This window comes from Mus musculus, chromosome 13 (genome assembly GCF_000001635.26).
Source record: "Mus musculus strain C57BL/6J chromosome 13, GRCm38.p6 C57BL/6J".
Taxonomy (NCBI): Eukaryota; Metazoa; Chordata; class Mammalia; order Rodentia; family Muridae; genus Mus; species Mus musculus.
Genome location: NC_000079.6, coordinates 114,897,713 through 114,918,107, shown reverse-complemented (window position 1 = coordinate 114,918,107; position 20,395 = coordinate 114,897,713). Strand labels below are relative to the sequence as shown.

Here is a 20,395-nt window from a genome sequence, read left to right as displayed (position 1 = left end):
TGTGTATATATGTATATATATATACATATACACAAATGTACACATACACACACATACCTCTGTGTGTGTGTGTGTGTGTGTGTGTGTGTGTGTGTGTGTGTGTGTGTGTGTGTATCTTTGGCTTTTAGCTGACTTTGCTGTTTTACCACTGCCTCCAGACGCAGTGCTGAAGTTTTATTGAAGGCTAAGTGTGAAAGAGTTAATGCTACATCTTAAGGAAAAAAAATCTGTATGTTAAGCATTCTTCCTTCAGTTATGAATCAGTATATCCTGCCTTCTCCAGGCTAGCTATTGTCCCTTTGTTGGATATTTAGGTTGCTTCCTGTGGAAATTCCTTCAAACCTGCTGTGTATAATGGAGTTATAAAGTCATTATACACATTTTTTCCTCCTGTTTCCTCTTGGATGATTTCCCAAAGCAGCAGTACATTGCCAAAGGTGGTGTGTGTTTGTTCATGTGTGTTGTGTGTGTGTGTGTGTGTGTGGTGTGTGTATGTGTGTCTATATGCGTGTCTGTATCTGTGAGTTTGTGTGTGTGGTGTGTTGATGTATCTATGTATGTGTACAGTGGTGTGTGTGTGTGTGTGTATGTGTATGTAGGGTGTGTGTATGGGATGTGTATGTGGTATGTATGTAATGAAATGTGTGTGGTATGTGGGTATGAAATGGGGGGGGGGGAGGGTGTCTCCCTGTGTCTCTGTGTATGTGTGTTAGCTCTTGTCCCATTTTCAGCAGCATAGCCATCTGCGATGTAGAAATGTATCAGCTTCCCCAACATTATCTTTTTCATCTTCTTTTGTAATTGGTTAGATATGGAGTGGTCCCTTCATCCTCTTTACTCACACAGAGTCACTGCCTCTATGTTACAGTCTTGGAAGTGTATTTTGTGAAAAAAAATGTATATATATATATATATATATATATATATATATATATATATATATTCAGGTCAAAGAACTTAGAGCTAGTGTCCTCTGATGTGGGCCCAAAAGAAATCTCAAAAGCTCATCTAGTTCACACACACACACACACACACACACACACACACACACGCACAGGAGTCCAACCTGCAATGTTCTCTATGTGTTTTCAAGATGCCTCTTGATTGCCCTCTGAAATTTTCCTTGAAAGTAAAACTTCTATTTTGGCACACACAGTCCCAACAGCTGTCACTCAAAGAGGATACATCACACTTTTGTGGCTTAGAAACCTTGAGCAGGGAGGGAAGAGATTCTGTTCGCCGCAGTGATTCACTATGGTGAACAGTCTATAGGTTGCACTGGTTTGCCATACTGTGCAGAGTCACCCAAAGCCAGGGTCCTATCAGCTTAACGATCATTTATTATCTCATAGTTCTTGGCTTGGGATTTTAAGGGGTGTCTTGACTGGAGATTCTGGCCATTTGCTGCTGTCAGAAGACAAGCAGCTTTCTCTTCCTGTGGGGCATCCATTTGTCTCTACGGCAAAGCACCTACTAAGTAACCTGCCTTTATGTGTGGTGACTTCTCTCAGAAACATACTGGGAAGGAAGTTGGGAGACATGGGTCGGTGGTGTGGAGAACATTCTGCTCACAGAGAGGGTCTGAATTCGGCTCCCAGCCACCACATAGGGTGACTCACAGGCTCATAACCAGATGTAACTCTGGAGACCCAATCCAAGGACACCAGATACCTCTGACCTCCAAGGACACCTTCACTGATGTGTATAAAGCTACACAGAGGCACACGTATCCACACAATTTAAAGTAATAGAGACTTTAAGAGATGCTGCGAGCAATTTGTGGCCTTCACTGCCTTTGACTTGGAAACCACACCACTGCCTCTATTCATCCAAGCAACGAGCAAGTGCCATTTCACACCAGGGGAAGGAGGATGAGACTCTGCCCCCCCCCCCCCATGAATGAGTATCAAAATATTTCACCGATGAAACGTAAACAACTTAACGTTGCTTACGAGACCTCACTCACTGTTTAGACTACAGTTCAGACACCAGCTTTGCTGGCATTTGGGGCCTGATGATTCTTCTAGGCTGGGGGTGGGGGTGGGGCTTGGGGTGGGAGTGGGGGGAATGAGAAGTGCAGGATACTGTGTAGTGTGCCTGGCCTCCACCCACTAGATAGAGCAGCCCCAGTGTGACAATCAAAAATATATCAGACGTTACCAAATGTCCCCCGAGGGGAAGCCACTGAAGAAGAGAAGCCTGCGGTGAGAGCATTTCCTGGTCATGGCCACACAGAACTGAGCTGTGAAGAGTAAGTTCCAGGCTGTCACTGTAGGTGGCTTTAGATCAATCACAAGCACATTGTCTTGTGTGTTGTTCATTCACAAGGAGGATTGAGTGTAATTTTTATAAAGGGGTGAATATTTTGTATATTGTGAATCCATAGCTGGGCATTCATTATTATTGTTGCTGTTATTCTTAATTTATTTATTGAATTATTTGTTCATTAGTTTTTATTATCATTCATTTACTTAGTAGGGGAACATTAAAATAATGGTAGGCTTATCATATTTCACTTGAGTGTCCAACACTGGGGAGCTGGAAGAGCGGAGGCAGTCTCTCCCTCTCATATGCTAAGATTATTGGATGTGACACTCTCCCGGTGCATTTTTCTTTCTTGATGAAAGCCAAGAACAGGTTATACTGCTACATTCATGAGCAGTTGAAGGAATAATTTCCCACTTGTAACTTGTATTCTTTTTGTGTGTGCATTGTACAAGCATTCCACATCTTAGTTGTCCATGCCCCATGCTCATCTCCAATAGACTGTAACTTAACTTGGTTGCGTTTGTGAGAAGAAAGTGTACTGTCTACCTGCCTTGTGACCCTTCTCATCCTGAAGACAATGCAACTGAAAACCGGACTTCCTGCCGTTGTGTGTGTGTAGATCTTATGTGACCTATGACCTTTACCGATGATAGCTATGTGTACTCTGGATAATGATTACCTGCACTTGGAATTGAAGTCTGTTTGCTCAATTCCATAGTAGGGTCTGCATCACCCACTTCCTGCCAGTGTGGCTTCCTGAGAAGGTTCACAGAATGACACTATTTTCCTGGGTTTTATGGTATTCTTCTTCTGTGTGTCAGCAAAATATCAGCCACATATCATCTGGCCACTCATGAGGCAGCAGTTCTAGAAAATTAAATGCAAATTAGTTCAGGATATGCTCTTCTGTCCTTGGGGGGAAGTGAGTGTGTCCAACCAAGGAGTATGGTTTGTGAAATTTCCCAAGAAGTGTGTGCTAGCCTCTGCGTGCGCAGTGATACCAAGAGTAAAAACAGTGAGAAACTGGCTTGCTTTCCTAGGTGTGTATCACACGTTAGGCACTTAGTTGAGAGTTCCTTGTGCATTATCTGATGTACAGGAGACTCACGTGTTGACCCAGTTTACAGTGAGAAAGCAGCAGCTGTCATAGGCTAAAAAGCTTGATCACAAGGCTGCTCAAACCCCACAGGCACAGCTCCTGGATCCCATAGTGTACCATCATCTTTGCTCCATTAGTGGATTTTATTTTTCACTTTAAAAAAATTAACTTTTACCTATGGCATAATTCTGCCATGCTACCACCATCAAATGTGAACAATCTTCTTTTGGGGGGGGTCTTCTGAAACTACATAAGAAGAAAAGTTAGATATGCTACAGCATATTCTTAACCTGCGGGTCACTACCGCTTTGGGGGTTGCATATCAGATAGTCTGCCCATCAGATATTTATGTCACAATTCATAACAGTAGCACAGCTATAGTTATGAAGTAGCAACAAAATAATTTTATGGTTGGGGGGGTCACAACACCATGATTATTAAAGGGTCACAGCTTTAGGAAGGTTGAGAACCACTGTTCCATAGAATTCTAAATAGAAAACAAACTTATGTATATTTGCATGGACATATGATATGAAGTTTATACTTCTAATGCATGCATTTCTAGATTTTATTTATACAGAATAGTACGCAGCACATACTCGTTAATGAATCTCTCTATCTATAAATCAGCTGAGCACCCTGCATGCCCAGCCCTTGTTTTGAACCAGCCAGAACGCTGAGTCATTTTTAATTAAAAAGGTCTTTCTTGTCCATCCACTATTATGTAAGCAATTTATTGTTTGGAGGAAAGGCAAAATAATTGGCTTTTTTTTTTCATTTAAAAATTACAACTGATTGAGGACTACTCTAAGTATTGGGCCATATGGCAGTTAATAAGTTAAACATAGTCCTTATTTTTATAAACAAAGAAGACTAAGTATAAAATACACAGAGCTTCAATTTTAGAGATATCTGTACAGACCCTGTCCCACACATTCACACAGCCTGATATTTTTATTAAATATGAAAAAAGTTAAATTATGATCTCCCTTCCAACATATTTCAACAACAAAAACATCAACCACCAGGGGATAGTTAAGTTTTATGATGCAGAATTATGGATTAATTCCTATAAAAGAAAACGTTAAATGTCTTGAAATGTCCTAACTCTTATGCCATTGGGAAACTATTCTGGACCTTTATGTGACATTTTTAAAAAATGTACAGAGGGAAGGGACATACTTGAATGGTATAATTTTACCCTGCTTTTAAAAAAAAGTCATGCTGTTGCCTCTAAACAATTATTATATAAACTGTCATTTGAAGACATGATAAAAAATGTGCAGCCATAAACTGCGGGAAAAGATTACTGTAGACCAAGTTGATTTTGTTGTTAGTGGAAAAAAAAATCCCTAGTGTTGCTTTTCTCATTTCAAATAAATGTTTTATCTATAATTCTTTTTTCTAGGAAAATTATTTTGTTTTCTTGAAGAACTTCCCTTCCTTAAATTTTAGAAGCTTCTATCCCTGCAAAACATCGTGTCTCCCATTTCCATGGGTTAGACAATAAAGGCATATGACACAGAAATTTTACTTGATTATGAATAAATAAATAGAATGTAATGAAGAAGGCAGAGAATATTTCCTACAAATGGGACAATATGTTGTGAATAGATTCTGTATTACTTATTCTATGGTATGATAATTACCACAATATTATGCACTTTACTGAGATTCTGAGGGCCAGAGTCTGGACATGGCTTTGCCGGGGCTTTTTCAGACTTTTGTAGAAGGCTGTAATCATGGTGTTGGGTAGAGATAGATCTCACTTGATTGCCTGCCTGAAGAATAATTGCCTTTCTGCTCCTCATATTGATGGCAGGTATTAACTGTGACATCTGCTTCTATTTTTGCTATTAATCTTCATATGTGTGAAGCTGAAGGTCCCACCTTGACCTGAAGGCATGTTTCTCAGGAGATGGGGGATCACTAGAGGGAACACTACAGTCTGTCTACCACAGGTGATGGGGGGAGAAACTCTGCCAGGTTGGTGTGTGAAAATGGTGGAGAGGCAACGAATGCGAAGACACGGCTCTGTGGAAAAAGCTCCCAGAAGGCAAGGGAGCAGCTTGAGCCCAGGTGTGTGAGGGAGCCAGGCTCTCAGCTGTGTGAGCTTGAGGTCAGTGGGAGGAGAGGTCCCAGAGCACCAGTCCTCAACCTGGGAGTTGCGACCCCTTTGAGGTCAAATGACCCTTTCACAGGGGTCACCCAAGACCATCAGGAAATATAGATATTTACGATTCTATTCCTGGTAGTAGCAAAATTACAGTTATGAAGTATCAATAAAAATAAGCTTATGGTTTGGGGTTACCACAACATGAGCAACTGTTTAGAGAGTCGTGACATCAGGAAGGTTGAGAACCACTGTCCCGGGGGTAGAGAATGGGTATGCATGCAGCTGGGAAACGAACTGCTTCACGGGATGATATTGGAGACTGAGGACTCATGAAGGGGTTACTAAAAGGTGTGTGAAGGAAGGCTCAGATCGTTGGCATGCAAACTGTGATCTCAACAAGGATGACAGCAATGGGCAGGTGAAGGTGGATGGAGAGAAGTCCACCAGGCCTCAAAACCACACAAAGAATCATGGGCGACTGAAGCTGGGAGAGCAAGAACTGGTTTCCCAGAGAAGAGCACACCAATTGATTGCCCAGTGCCAAAGAGTCAGCCCTGAAAACACACACACACACACACACTCACTCACAGTCATACACACACACCATAAACACAGTCATACACACACATATGCACATACACTCACACACACACACACACACTCACACAGTCATACACACACATACCACACGCATATATCATACCACACCACATACTCACATACACACACTCTATACACACACAATACACATACACACCACACACACACATTCATACACACAGTGTGTGTAACATTATACAGACTGAAGAAGATATTTTAGGAATATGTATGTGTATGTATGTATAATATGTATTTATACTTATAAACACATATATTCATATACACATATATATGCATATACACACACACATATATATATATATATATATATATATATATATACATATGTTGATGCAATAAAGATTAGTGGAAAATAGAGACCATGAACTTGAAAAAGAACAGGAAGGGTATATAGCAGGGTTTGCAGGAGAGGGGAGAAAGAAATGTAATTATAGTATGATCTTAACATAATTAAATAAAAAAGACTATAGAGAAAGAAAGGGTGTGGAATTAGGAAGGAGGGGAAGTGAGGAGGGCCTGGGAGGAGGACTGGAAGAGGAAAGTAGGATCAAATATATTGTATGAAAAATTATTTTTAAAAAGACTTTAGAGCAGTGCCCCGTGGACAGCAACTTAACACGTAGTGCTCATTTTAATTATGATCAGTTCATCATGTACTGCCTGCAGATGTGGGAAATGCACTTTGCAATGACCAAGTTCAGTAAAAGCCCATCTGGCTAATGCCATGAGGGCGCGAGGTAGAGAGATGTAGAAGAGAGACCAGACTGGAAAGGGGTCTCTCTTCCACACAGAAGGCATTTAAGGAGAAGTCGAAACAAACATCAAACTTGGAGGAAGGAATTTGAAGGATATCTCCCAGCAACCCTCAGGACAATAAGACTGTTCCACTGTCTCCAACACAACTGTCAGGAGACAGAGAGTCTGCCAAATGTAGCTCGCCCTCCTGCATCCCTTTTGAAAATGAAGAAAATCTATCAGATTTGCTAGACGGCACCAAGTCACAGTAAATGGATGCACAAAACAATTACAGAACGACTTTTGAGATGGTTCTTGCTTTCAAAATCGAATTGCTGAAATGTGAAAAGGCTTTGAAAAGCCCTTAGCACATGCAGCCATGCTCTGCGACTTGATGCAGTTTCTCTTCTCCTTTTCTCGTTCCTTGCTACTCCTCTAATCCCCTAAACACACACACACACACACACACTGTCACTCACACACACACACACACACACACACACACACATACACGCACACACGCATACACACACTCACACACACACACACATACACACACGCATACACACACTCACATACACTCACACACATACACATACACACACACACGCATACAAACACTCACACACATACACACACTCACACACACACACTCACACACACAACACACACACTCACACATACACACACACACAGTGTCACTCACACGTGCACATACACACCCCACACACCACTTTGAATGTTTTTAAAAAATGGACATGATGTAAAACATCTGGTATACATTTATATCTTTCTTCATATTTATATGTGTGCCTATGTGGGTAGAATCTTTGAAACCTAGAGCAATAACACTGAAATTTTCCGATAGAATTAGTTTCCTTTCACTAATCTGCAAGCACAACCTAACAAACACTGAAGACAAAGTGGCTTAAATGACAGAAATGTATTTTCTAATAGGTTCAGAGGCCAGCAGTCTAAATGCTTTGGGGACAAGTACTGTAGTGGGTGGGGCTCTTGCAGATGGCCATCCTCTCCTCTTGTCTTGTCATGGCCCTTCCCTTGTGTGTTGTGTGTGTGTGTGTGTGTGTGTGTGTGTGTGTGTGCCCATGCACACGCACGCACAGGTAAGCACACTGAGAGAGATATCTCTGGTATCTTCTATCTTGGGAGGATGCTGGTCACGCTGGTCATGCTGAATTAGAGTTCCACTGTGATGGCCCCTTTCAATTTGAGCCACTTCCTGACAGTCCCTGTCAGTCTTTAATTGTACTCGCATTGGAAGCTAAAGGTTCCCTGCAGGACTATTGAGTGAAACCCATAGCACTTCCTGAGCTTGGATAATATATTTAGATGTTCATTTCTGATCATGAGAGTGATGCTATTTCCCTCATGAGATCATAGTGTAATTGCGCAATACATTATGCATTCGCTGAAAACAAATATTTATGAACCAGAGAGAAAAGATGCTTCCACTTAGAGGTTAGCAAGTAGCCTGACTGCGCTGACATCGGCTCCCCTCACCCACTACCACTAGTCTCATAGCAGCTAGGTGAACATCTGCGTGTATAGTGCACTGTCTACAGGAAAGAGGCAATGAACTTGTGAAGATGTTTTTTTTACCATGAGGGTTTGCAAGCCTATTCACTGACCTGAGGGGATATATGTATCTACCAATGGGTTCACTATAAGCCCCACCCTGTGAAAAACAAGACCAAAGGTGTTATATTCTCACTGGACCAATTTTATTAAGTTGAATGGAAACTCCTCAAAAATAAGTCCCCACTTAGCTTCTGCTTCCAGTTTTCTGTTCTGACGGCCTTTACATATGAACTATGACATGGGAGTAAAAGCAAAATGAACCCTTTCCTCCCCAAATTGCTTTTGGCTATTCCAGCAACAAAAATCCTAAGACAATTGTTTTGTCACAACAATAGAAAACCTAAGACAAATGTCTTAATTGACAAGAGGCTCTTTGTATTGTCTCTTAAGGAAAATGTTGAATGTCTTGTCCTTGCTAACCGTAGCGACTGCGAAAAGAAGAAACAAGCTGAAGAAGGACCGAGAACCATCATCCTTGATGAGCCAGGGAATCCTGAGCCTCAGCAGATCGCAAAACAAAACCTTCAGAGTGGTTCTGTCCCTCTGAGTTTTGTGTATTGAAATACTATGCGTGTATGATTGTGCATGTGTATGTGTATGTGTGATTGTGTGTGTGTGTGTGTGTGTGTGTGTGTGTGTGTGTGTGTGTGTGTGTGTGTATGGTGTGGTGTGCATGGTGTAAGGTGAGCCTATGGGAGATATATAGGTTATATAATATAACCTATATATATAAGGAGGAGGCCTCATGTAAGGAACTGATATCCTTACACAGAGATTAGACAACTAGCTTGTTCTCTTTCTGCAGTGAACCAGAAAGAACAAGAACTCAGCGATCTAAAAGCTAGAAGAGGGCTCTTGCTGTAACCTAGCCATGCCAGCCCCCATCCCCCATGTCAGACTTCCAGCCTTCAGAACTATGAGGCATGAGCTCCCAGGCTTGGAAATAGCAGTCCAAGCAAAGCAATATTATGAATTTCACCATTACAAAAGCATGCCTAGCAAGAAGGCCAATGTTTGGCTAGACATAGTTTTGCTGAGACAGACTAGGGTAGAATTCATGAGCCCTCCACCATCTCTCCAGTCAGATTATCCAGCACAAAAGATGATACCCAGGAAAGAACTCTTAATGATTGTTTATCTATTGGCACGGATGGCTGTGATGAGTATCACAGGCTTACAAGGCTTTTAAGGATGTTGTGCCAGTAGAAATGCTACCATTAGGATGAGCAAGGAAACATCACTCATATCTGATTTGGATGATAAATTTGGGACTATGGGTTGGTAATAGGTGAGATCTGGGGCCTATAGTTAGTGTAGAGTGGGTGAGAACTTTTTCGAGAAATGTGAGGTGTTTTTGCATGAAGCATGGGTGTGACTTGGCAAGGAGGCAAGCAAGAGAGCGTAATAGACTAAATGGTCATTTCTGAAAAAAAATAAATGTGTCAAAGTTCTAACCACGAGAACTAGTGAGTCCTACCTTATTTGGTAAAAGGCTTCTGCATATGCAATTAAGTGATGGCTCTTAAAATAAAGCATCCTTTCTTACTTGGAAGGGCCCAGGCCCAACAGTAAGTGGCGCAAAGGCAGATACAATAGAAATAAGGAGTTTAAGCAACATTATGGCAGATTAGAACAATTCAGGCAACAGTCAAAGGGTGCAGTTAGTCCCCAGAAGCTAAAGAGGCAGGAAATAATAGATTTTTCTTCAGAGTCCCCAAGAAGGCTCACAGGCTGCTCACACCCTGGCTGTCAACTTTTTATGTAACACGTTTCTGTTGTTTGAAGCCACTGGCTTTGTGTTAACCTTCTGCTGTGGCCACAGGAAACGAATATATCCACAGGCTATGCACATAAGGACAAGAGACCCAGACAGACTGTCTCCTCCAATACTAGTCCTATGCTAGTTGCTTTATCTTGACTAAAATCTTGAGTCCTTTGACCTCTCAGGCAGTCTCTCACATGGATCTTTGTGTGTAGACAGGTAAGGCAAAAGGCAGGCCAATGGCAATGGCATTGAGCTCCAGTGTATGACATCCATCTTCCTATATGATTTCCGTCATTTCCCTCCATTGCCGCTCTTTCTCTTTCTTCCGCATCTGTCTCACTGGCTCCACACTCCTGTGGCTGTCTCCCCACTAGCTCTGCTTCTGTTGTCACTATTCTACAACTTCTGTTTCTTCAGCAGTTAATCAGGAAGTCTCCTAAACAAAGATAGTTCTTCCATAAGCTATATAAGCGTTCCTCCATCAAATAGCAATTAGTCATAGCATTGACATGTTACAGTTTTTATCTGTGTTGATGTGTTTGTCTGTTTATGCATACCATGTGCATGCCGGCATCCTCAGAGACAAGAAAGGGGCCTCAGGTTTCCAGGAACAATAGATGCAGGGGTTTGTGAGTTGTTATCATGGATGCCAGGAACTGAATTTGGGTCTTCTGCAAGAATAGTAATTCTTAACCTCAGAGAATCCCTTCATCCCCAGCACTGACGTTTAAAAACATATATCACATATGATATTGTTTAAAATAACTTTAAGATTGAAAGCGGTGGTGGTGCGTACATGAAGGGGAGATGAGCAAGGTATGTAATGGAGGAAGGGAGGATGTGCCCACAACCCAGCAAGCCAGGAGAAGGAAGAATCTTGGAACACAACCTACTCAGTTCTAGATGGCAGGGTCTCCAAGGCTGAGAACACAGTCTCGGGAGTTTGGATGCAAAGTCAAAGAGCAGAATTTCCAAATGTCATCTCTGAGTTGAACAAAATTGTCAGTGGAGTACAAACAAAATATAATGGAATAATTTTTTAGAGTACTTGAACAATAAAGGGTTGTTTATTATATTATTTGTATATCATATTATGTTATATATTACATATAATATATTTACTTATATGTCATTTTATATTTATATATAATAATTTATTTGTAATGTGTGTAGTTTGCATATTACATATAAATATATAAATGTATAATTTACATGTAACATCTAAAATATGTAAGTATATAAATATAAATATATTATGTAAAATCTATATGATAAAATATATAATGTATCCACATTTTGGTCTTTGTTCTTCTTGAGTTTCATGTGTTTTGCAGATTGTATCTTGTATCTTGGGTATTCTAAGTTTCTGGGCTAATATCCACTTATCAGTGAGTACATATCATGTGAGTTCTTTGTGATTGGGTTACCTCACTCAGGATGATGCCCTCCAGGTCCATCCATTTGCCTAGGAATTTCATAAATTCATTCTTTTTAATAGCTGAGTAGTACTCCATTGTGTAAATATACTACATATTCTGCATCCATTCCTCTGTTGAGGGGCATCTGGGTTCTTTCCAGCTTCTGGCTATTATAAATAAGGCTGCTATGAACATAGTGGAGCATGTGACCTTCTTACCGGTTGGGACATCTTCTGGATATATGCCCAGGAGAGGTATTGCTGGATCCTCCGGTAGTACTATGTCCAATTTTCTGAGGAACCTCCAGACTGATTTCCAGAGTGGTTGTACAAGCTTGCAATCCCACCAAAAATGGAAGAGTGTTCCTCTTTCTCTACATCCTCGCCAGCATCTGCTGTCACCTGAGTTTTTGATCTTAGCCATTCTGACTGGTGTGAGGTGGAATCTCAGGGTTGTTTTGATTTGCATTTCCCTGATGATTAAGGATGCTGAGCATTACACTGTGCCCCTTCTTAGAACTGGGAGCAAAACACCCATGGAAGGAGTTACAGAGACAAAGTTTGGAGCTGAGACAAAAGGATGGATCATCTAGAGACTGCCATACCTGGGGATCCATCCCATAATCAGCTTCCAAACGCTGACACCATTGCATACACTAGCAAGATTTTGCTGAAAGGATGCAGATATAGCTGTTTCTTGTGAGGCTATGCCGGGGCCTAGCAAACACAGAAGTGGATGCTCACAGTCGGATCATAGGGCCCCCAATGGAGGAGCTAGAGAAAGTACCCAAGGTGCTAAAGGGGTCTGCAACCCTATAGGTGGAACAACAATATGAACTAACCAGTACCCCCAGAGCTCGTGTTTCTAGCTGCATATGTATCAGAAGATGGCCTAGTCGGCCATCATTGGAAAGAGAGGCCCATCGGTCTTGCAAACTTTTTATGCCTCAGTACAGGGGAACGCCAGGGACAAGAAGTGGGAGTGGGGGTAGAGGGTATGGGGGGACTTTTGGAATAGCATTGGAAATGTAAATGAAGAAAATACCTAATAAAAATCTAAGTAAAAAATATATAATGTAAATATATAAAATATATAAAGAAAATATATAATATAAATATATATAATTATATCTATCTATAAAATCCTTAAGAAAGAAAACATTAAACTTTATTTGAAATTGACTCTATTCTTGAGAGACTAACTGCTTATTTTCTTTCCCCAATACAACTTAAAAAAGAAGACTTTATTTCAGTTACCAGTATATATACATACATATATACATATGTATACTGGTAACTGAAATAAATTAATATGGTATATAATAACATGTGCTGCTCTTGTAGAAGGCAGAAGTTCCATTACCAATATCTATGTCTGGTGGTTCATGACCACCTATTACTCCAGCCCCAAGGGATCCAATGGCCTTTTCTGATCTCCATGCACATACACAATTTTTTTTAAATCTATAAAAAGGAAAACATGAAACTATGTTTAAAATGACTCTATTCTTTAGGGATTAACTTCTTACTTCTTTTTCTTCTTCCTGCCATACCATACCCTGACAGAAACAACTAAGGAATGGACGACTTTATTCCAGTTACCAGTTTGCGGGTACAGTTAATCATGGTGGCAGGAGCTAGAAGCACTTGGTCACATCAGATCTACGTTCAGGAAATAGAAACTGATAAATGCTTGTGCCTAACTCCCTGTCTCCTTTCTATACAGTCTGGGCCCACTGCATAGTGAACAGTCCCACCCCCACAATTAAAATGAATCTTCCCACATTAACTAATCAATTCCCCATATTAATCTAAACGTGATGGCCCCTCACAGGCATGCCCAGAGAATAAACAATCCTTCGCCTTTCTCCTAGGCGACTCCAGAGCCTGTTGAGCTGAAAATTAACACTAACCATGAAAATATCGGAAATCAATGAAGTTGTTCTGTAAAAGCTTTCAAAAATTTGCTTTAAGCTAATTCAGCTTTGAAATATATTTAATCATATAAATAAGAAGGCAATTATCCAAGAGTCACAAAACATCAAACAAGACAATTCACATATATTAAGCATCCCCAATTACATTGTATTATGAGGAAGTACAATTAGTAGCATTTCTATACTTGGAAGAAGTCTTAGACTATGTCTCTATGTCCAGAGATGAAAACTATGAGCCTATAAGAAGGTAAGAGACTTGCCACTACACAGCACAGCAGATGTTAAGTCTGTTTTTCTTACTCCCAGTACTGTCTGTGTTCCTTTATATGACTCATCTACAATTACCTAAGTTTTGAAATATAACTCAGAACAACATTCTGGGCTGACCACTGAGTTATCAGATTCACTCTAATCCATTCTTGCAAAGAAGGACCAACAATATGCAGGCTGCCAGGCCTGATTTCCAGGTCTATGGGTGCAGAATACCACTGTTTTAGGAAGGTTAAGCCCAGCTCTACACTCCTGAGAGCTCTGGTTGGCAAAAGCTGCAGCTCTGTTTCAGGAGCAGAGAGGAGTCACGTGTGCATAGCATCCCTTGGGATGTTGTTTATGTCCAGGGCACAGCCCTTCTGTAAGTAACTTAGAAAAGAGATGGTATTTTACAGTCTTCATCTGTGGCAGTTTAAATGAGAATAGCTCATGTATTTGAAGGCTTATGGCTTCGTAGGTGGGACTGTTGGAAGAAGTATTAAGAGGTGTGGATCAGATGTAAGTTCTTAGCTATGGCTCCAGCACCATGCCTGCCTGTCCACCACCATGTTTCCCTATGTGATGGTCATGGATTCACCCTTTAAGAGTGGATGCAAGCCCAAAATCAAATGCTTCCTTTTATAAGTTGCTTTAGTCGCAGTGTCTCTTCACTGCAATAGAAAAATAACCAAGACACCATCTTATACTAAGAGTGCTATGAACTGTGTAGTAAACCTTTGAGAAATGTTTGTTGGCTAAATAGGAAGCTTGTTCAAATGAGATAATGAAGTCTTCTTGTAAGCATTTGTGTTAATAAACCCATCAGTTTTGTATTGTGAACAGATGTGACTAGAGTAAGTCATATGACTAAGTTTTCATAGAGTAGGATCACATAGATTTCCAAAGAATTGAAGAGTTGTCATAGGCTTTTAAGATATGAATGAAGAATCAATGTCATTCAGTGGCATAGAGTTGTCCTTTACATTTTATCTATGATATGTACAATAGCGCAATGATCAGATGAGACAGTGAAGGTTGAGGAAAACCCTTCATGTGTGTGATTTTGCTGGTATAGAGCAGGAAGGGAAATAACTGTCTTGTTTTTAACCTTACCCTTACTTATTTCAAAAAACATTAGAATGCACTGCAGCCCACTTAGAAGACAGGCAACTTAGTTCACAGTTCTATTACCTGCTATATTAATATTTTGTAGACTTTTAAGACACTTTTCATTGAACATTTTAAACTATTTTTCACTGAACATTTCCACTCTATCCTATCGTCTTCATGATTTCTGTTTTGAAACAGCAGTGTCAAAATCCATTACTTAATGTGCTAAAGTTTACATTCTCAAACCCTTTATTTTGGACATTTTGGACACTTTAGTTTTGATGATGATTTTTTTTTAAAATTTCAGTAATGTGTGTGCCTAAGCATGTGTGGATTGGGGTGCAGGTTGGTAGCTGTGTGTTCCTGTAGAGGACAGAAAAAATATGTCAGATCTCCTGGGACTGGAGTTATAGGTGGTTTTCAGGCACAATATGTGAGTGTTGGAAAAAAATCCAGGTCTCTGCAAGAATAGCAAGTGTTTATAAAGCTTAAGACATTTCTTTAGCCCCTTTAACTACACTTACTAAAAAGGAATCTTTAGATGGGTAGAAATCATTAAAACGCTTAACATTTGCAAAGTATGTTTGCCTACATCACCTAAGAAATAATATAAAATACAAAAGCCATTTCCTGTGGTTCAGTCATATAACACAAGGGAGTGTGGGTGCCTAGGCACTGAGTTTGCAGTCTGTGAAAACAGAGTATCCCACTGAACCTTGAACACTGTTCTCCTAGAAATGAAAATGTTTGCTCATAGTGTCCTTGTGCCTTGGTCATTGCTGTACCTTCCCTGGATATGAATATTGATGCGTAGCTGGCTTTTATGGCTGCTAATGGCCAGTGGGATAGTGGATAGCAGGATATGTCTATGACTTATACTATAAAGAGAAAAATATTGGGAGGAAATATTTAAAAAACTATTGCACTTACATGTGAGGAATGGTACTCAAGATTGTCCTATCTCTCCCCTAGGTTTTTTGTTTTGTTTTGTTTTGTTTTTGTTTTATACTCAAAGTTGTCACTTAGAAATACATGTTAATTTAAATACGTGATTTGCCAAATTTAGTTTAGTAGTGGGAGGGAGTTGCATTATCGTATATCCACATGCATTCTTTCCAGTGTTGGATATGTTGAAGTGACAGTAGTTTGACACTACCTCTTCAAACTTTAAATAATATAAAAACTGATAACTGTTCCAACAGTATTTGCTAAGTTCTGCACCATGGGGTGAAGATGAAGTATGGATTAGAAACACCAGCATCCTGAATGCCAGGTTTGGTATTCTGCTTAAATTGCTATTATTTTCTTTGGCATTGAATTTCATCAGTAAAGAGGAACAGAGGTTGCTATGAAGAGACAGAAGTTACAGGTCAACTTTGCAAACGCTGAGCTCTGCAGATTATGTCACAGAGTATTTCAAAATTAATATTTGCCCTTTTTGTCCTGGCAAGCTTATATTTCTAAGAAATAATGAGCTGGGCTGTTTTTTTCCCCCCTTTTTGAGTGAGCAAACGCCCAGTAGAGTATTTTTGGCACTTGAAAAGGCACATTGACTACTTCAAGTTCCCAAAGCTTTGTCGCTGACTTCACTTTTCCTTGGGAGAAGACTGTAGAGTCCCCTCCCATAAGTTCAGAAGCACAATGATAAAAACAAGCCATTTCATCCAGACGCCCTGTGCCTAGAACAACAGACTTCTAAATCACCATGCTGAAGCAGGGTGCCCACAAAGTAAAATTGTGAAAGCACAGGGTACAGGTGCTGTGAGAAAAGTTTAGAGTCTAGGCTCTGCAAAGATAAACAGTAAAGCCATACCGAATCTACAAAGCCCTGCTTCCATAGAGTGAAGGACTCCTCCAGCATTAGTGCTGTAGGTGCAGAAGAATTTATTTTCTCCCCATTGCCAACAGAAACAACAAACAAACAAGCAAAAAAGCCCACAAGCTGTTGTCTTCTTGGGTCTTTGTTCTATTTTTCATGGTTGGCATTTATTGATCATGAAGGAAGAAAAATCAAAATGCAAAAGTGGCTTGGGCAGTTTCGTCTAGAATTTTTTTTAAAGCAATGATGCACCATCCCCTTAACCTTTTGTCCTACAAAGCATCGTTTTCTGAAAGGAAAAATGATACTGATTTCCTGGGCTATGACTTCCCTCCCTCCTCGTCACGGAGTTTTTAGCACACATTTCACATGGAAACCATGCCAAGAACAGGGCACCCTTCAAACCACGTGCATGAGTAGCTTAGAATCTTACTCTGTAAGCAAAGACAAATAGAATTTAAGCCACTCTATAAGATAGTAACTAGGTAAAAGCCCAGCATCGTGACCAAATCCAGAGCCTTCCCTTACAACTCAACATGAGAGACCTACCTGCCTGGAGCCTGAAAAATCTCTGTGAAGTGAAGGTACCATTGGTGACAGTCTCCAGGGGTTGCTTTGAGGAAGATGAAGGCAATGAATTGTGCATGTGAGTATCTAGACCAGTGCCAGGGCACACATAAGTACTTTAGATGGAGTCCCTATTATTTCTTATCATCACTGATAAAGAGATTAGTTATCATGTCAAACAAGGTTGGCCTTTAAAAACTCATCTTTAACAGATATATTATGCCCTTACATTAAAACCTGTAAATATGGACTATGTTTTTAATTCTTGAATAGGTATTTTGAATTGTCTGGCGTATAATGTTGGCCTCCCAGGAGCGAAAATATTTTCCGGGCCTTCAAGTGAACAGTTTGGGTATTCAGTACAGCAGCTTACGAACCCACAAGGCAACTGGTAAGACTGTTCTCCTCTTCACTGTTTCAATTAAAATATTGTGTAAAATGGAATATTCGAATCCATTTGTTTATACAAACAGGTGAATGAATATACTGTTAATAGATAGTGCTTTAAAATCGTTCTTAGACAGTCTCACTGGGTAAGTCTGGCTGGCCCAGAACCCTTAGGTATCTACTTGCCTCTCTCTCCAAGATGTGTTGGGTGGACTTAAAGTGCACTTGGTTCTTTTGTTCTTTTGTTTGCTTTTCCTCTTTTTAAAATCATTTCCTTTGACTAGTGATAACTGTGGACTGATAATTAATGGAATACCATAGTAATACTTTTTTGTAGGGAGAAAGCCCAGATAGAAAATTTTCTCCAAAAATTCTACTACCAGTGTTGATAATTAGCATGGTAGATTAAAAAATAGACAGATGAATTTTGCCTTCATTCCTTAAGCTTTGAACTAATCTTCCTTAAGCTTTAAAAGTAATTGTCTCACTGACCTTACTTTGATGTCCTTTCTGGAAGGCAGAACAACTTCCTAAATATCGTCTTTCTGCAGGGCTTTGCCCACTCTGCTCTGAGTCAGCTTTCAGTGTCCCAGGTAGCAAGAGTCAGATCTATCCATAGAAAACATACAAAATTGCCTTCCTTCAGCGCTGTGTTCTGCCATGAAGTGTTTGTCTTAGTTATGATTACTATTGCTGTGATAAAACACCATGACCAAAAGCAAGCTGGGAAGGGAAGGCTTACTCAGCTTTTATTTTCACATCTCACTTCATCATCAAAGGAAATCCAGGCAGGAATTTAAGCAGGGCAGGAACCTGAAGCAGAGGGTGATGCAAAGGCCAGGAAGGGGTACTGCTTACTGGCTTGCTCATGATGGCTTGCTTAGCCTGCTTTGTTATAGAACCCAGAACCACCAGTCCAGGGATGGCACCACCCACAATAGGCTAGACCCTTCCTTCCCCATCAATCACCAATTAAGAAAATGCCCTGCAACTAGATCTTATGTAGGCATTTCCTCAATGGTGGTTCCCTTCTTTCAGATAACTTTAGCTTGTGTCAAGTTGACATAAAACAGTGCTTTACTGTCTGTGCCAGAACAATACTGAAGGCTTTTAATATAAAGGATTACATTTACATACCAGAGCTTTATTCTCTTGTGAAAAGTGACTACTTTTGATAAACAGGGATAAACAGGGATATATATATATATTTTGCTTGGATATATAGATAAATATAGATATAGATATCAATTCATTGATAATGTGAGTTTCCTGTAAAAGTAATAGAAAAACTCAAGAGAATCAGATGACTTGGAAAATCATGTTGAGGGAAGAAAGTCCCACCTCCGTCCAGTCTGATGCCCGTGTGTGGACAGCCCCTGGGGACCACACCTCTGTTGTGGCACAAAGACTTAAGCTCCGTCCGCTCAGCCTGGAGCTTTAGGTCCTGACCCTTACCTTCTTGATACTTTTAAACAATAACATGGGCTCCATGTGACTTTCTCACATGGGGACTACTATGTATAACCTTCATGTTGGGAACTTATGTTTAATTCTCTAATCTATTGAATTAAAAAAAAAACTATGTTAAGTCCATGTAGTTCCTACACTGGGACCTGTTTATCTCACTGACGAGGAAACAAAATGTTGCTATCATTGCTCATAGCAGAAGGCACTTAGAGGAGGCAAAATTGAGCTGGGATTTAAGTGATGGAGACTGGTGGGCTGGAGAAGAACCTGGACAACTTTGCTGCAAGGAGCTCCAGACAACAGTTGAAATAGTCTGTCAGTCTGAGAGAGGAGAAGAGTCAGGCTAGAAGTACACAGCCTAGCACTTACTGTAATCATCTGGAGTACAGGAGAGAACTGAAGTCCTGCCCATGATCACTCTTTTCTTTGATTATAGTAGAGAAGAAAGCAAGCTATAAAGGTGATACAGGCTGACTTTTGACTTTGAGATATAGTTCATAGGATATGTTGTTGATAGGCAGCAAGATTGGGTATGCTTCCAAAGGAATCTGTAACTATTTGGCGGGGAGGGGATGGAGAAATGCCTCCAAAGTTAAGAGTGCATACTGCTCTTGAAGAAGAGTTTTGTTTCCAGTACCCATATAAGATGATTATCAATGGCATATAATTTCGACTCCAGGGGTATCTGACACCTCCATTCATATACATATATTTGCACACAGATATAAACACATAGCTAAATACATCTTAAAAAATTTAAAAGAATAACCATTTGTTGAATGACTTAGTGAAAGGCCTACTTACAAGTGATTCACCACAGTTAGCCTATGAAGTTAACTATTTGAGACAACCTTGAGATGTAGGGGCTAATGCAGAGCTCCTCAGGAATGCCAGTTGTCTACTGGAAAGGCACAGCCTAGCAAATAACAGTGTGGCATTGAGTTCAAGGTGGGTGTTCTGTTTTGTACTCAGTTTCAACTTTTCTGAGGCAAAATATGTCTAAGAGAAAAAGCCGCCATCTATAATAGACTTTATTAGGGATGGTAAGGCTGTTTGGAGAGGAACACATCCACTGGCTATGTGGCAGTTGGACCTTGAATAAGACTAAAATAATAAAGAACTGACAGGGACAGAACAAGTAGGATCCTGGGAAAGAGAGTCATCCCCGTGGCTTCTCTCAGTATATACAAATTCAAGACACTGTTAAAAGGTATTTTTACAAGCAGATTACATTGATAC

At 40.2% G+C, this 20,395-nt stretch overlaps 1 protein-coding gene across 1 annotated transcript in view; it reads left to right on the top strand.

Annotated features, from left to right (window-relative positions):
- The window catches only part of Itga2 (integrin alpha 2), a 99,020-nt gene that overhangs the window by 13,993 nt on the left and 64,632 nt on the right, over positions 1-20,395 (top strand). Inside the window, exon 2 of the mRNA NM_008396.3 lies at positions 17,576-17,693. Within this exon, the coding sequence (NP_032422.2) occupies positions 17,576-17,693 (118 nt within the window). The remainder of the gene's footprint in view (positions 1-17,575; positions 17,694-20,395) is intronic.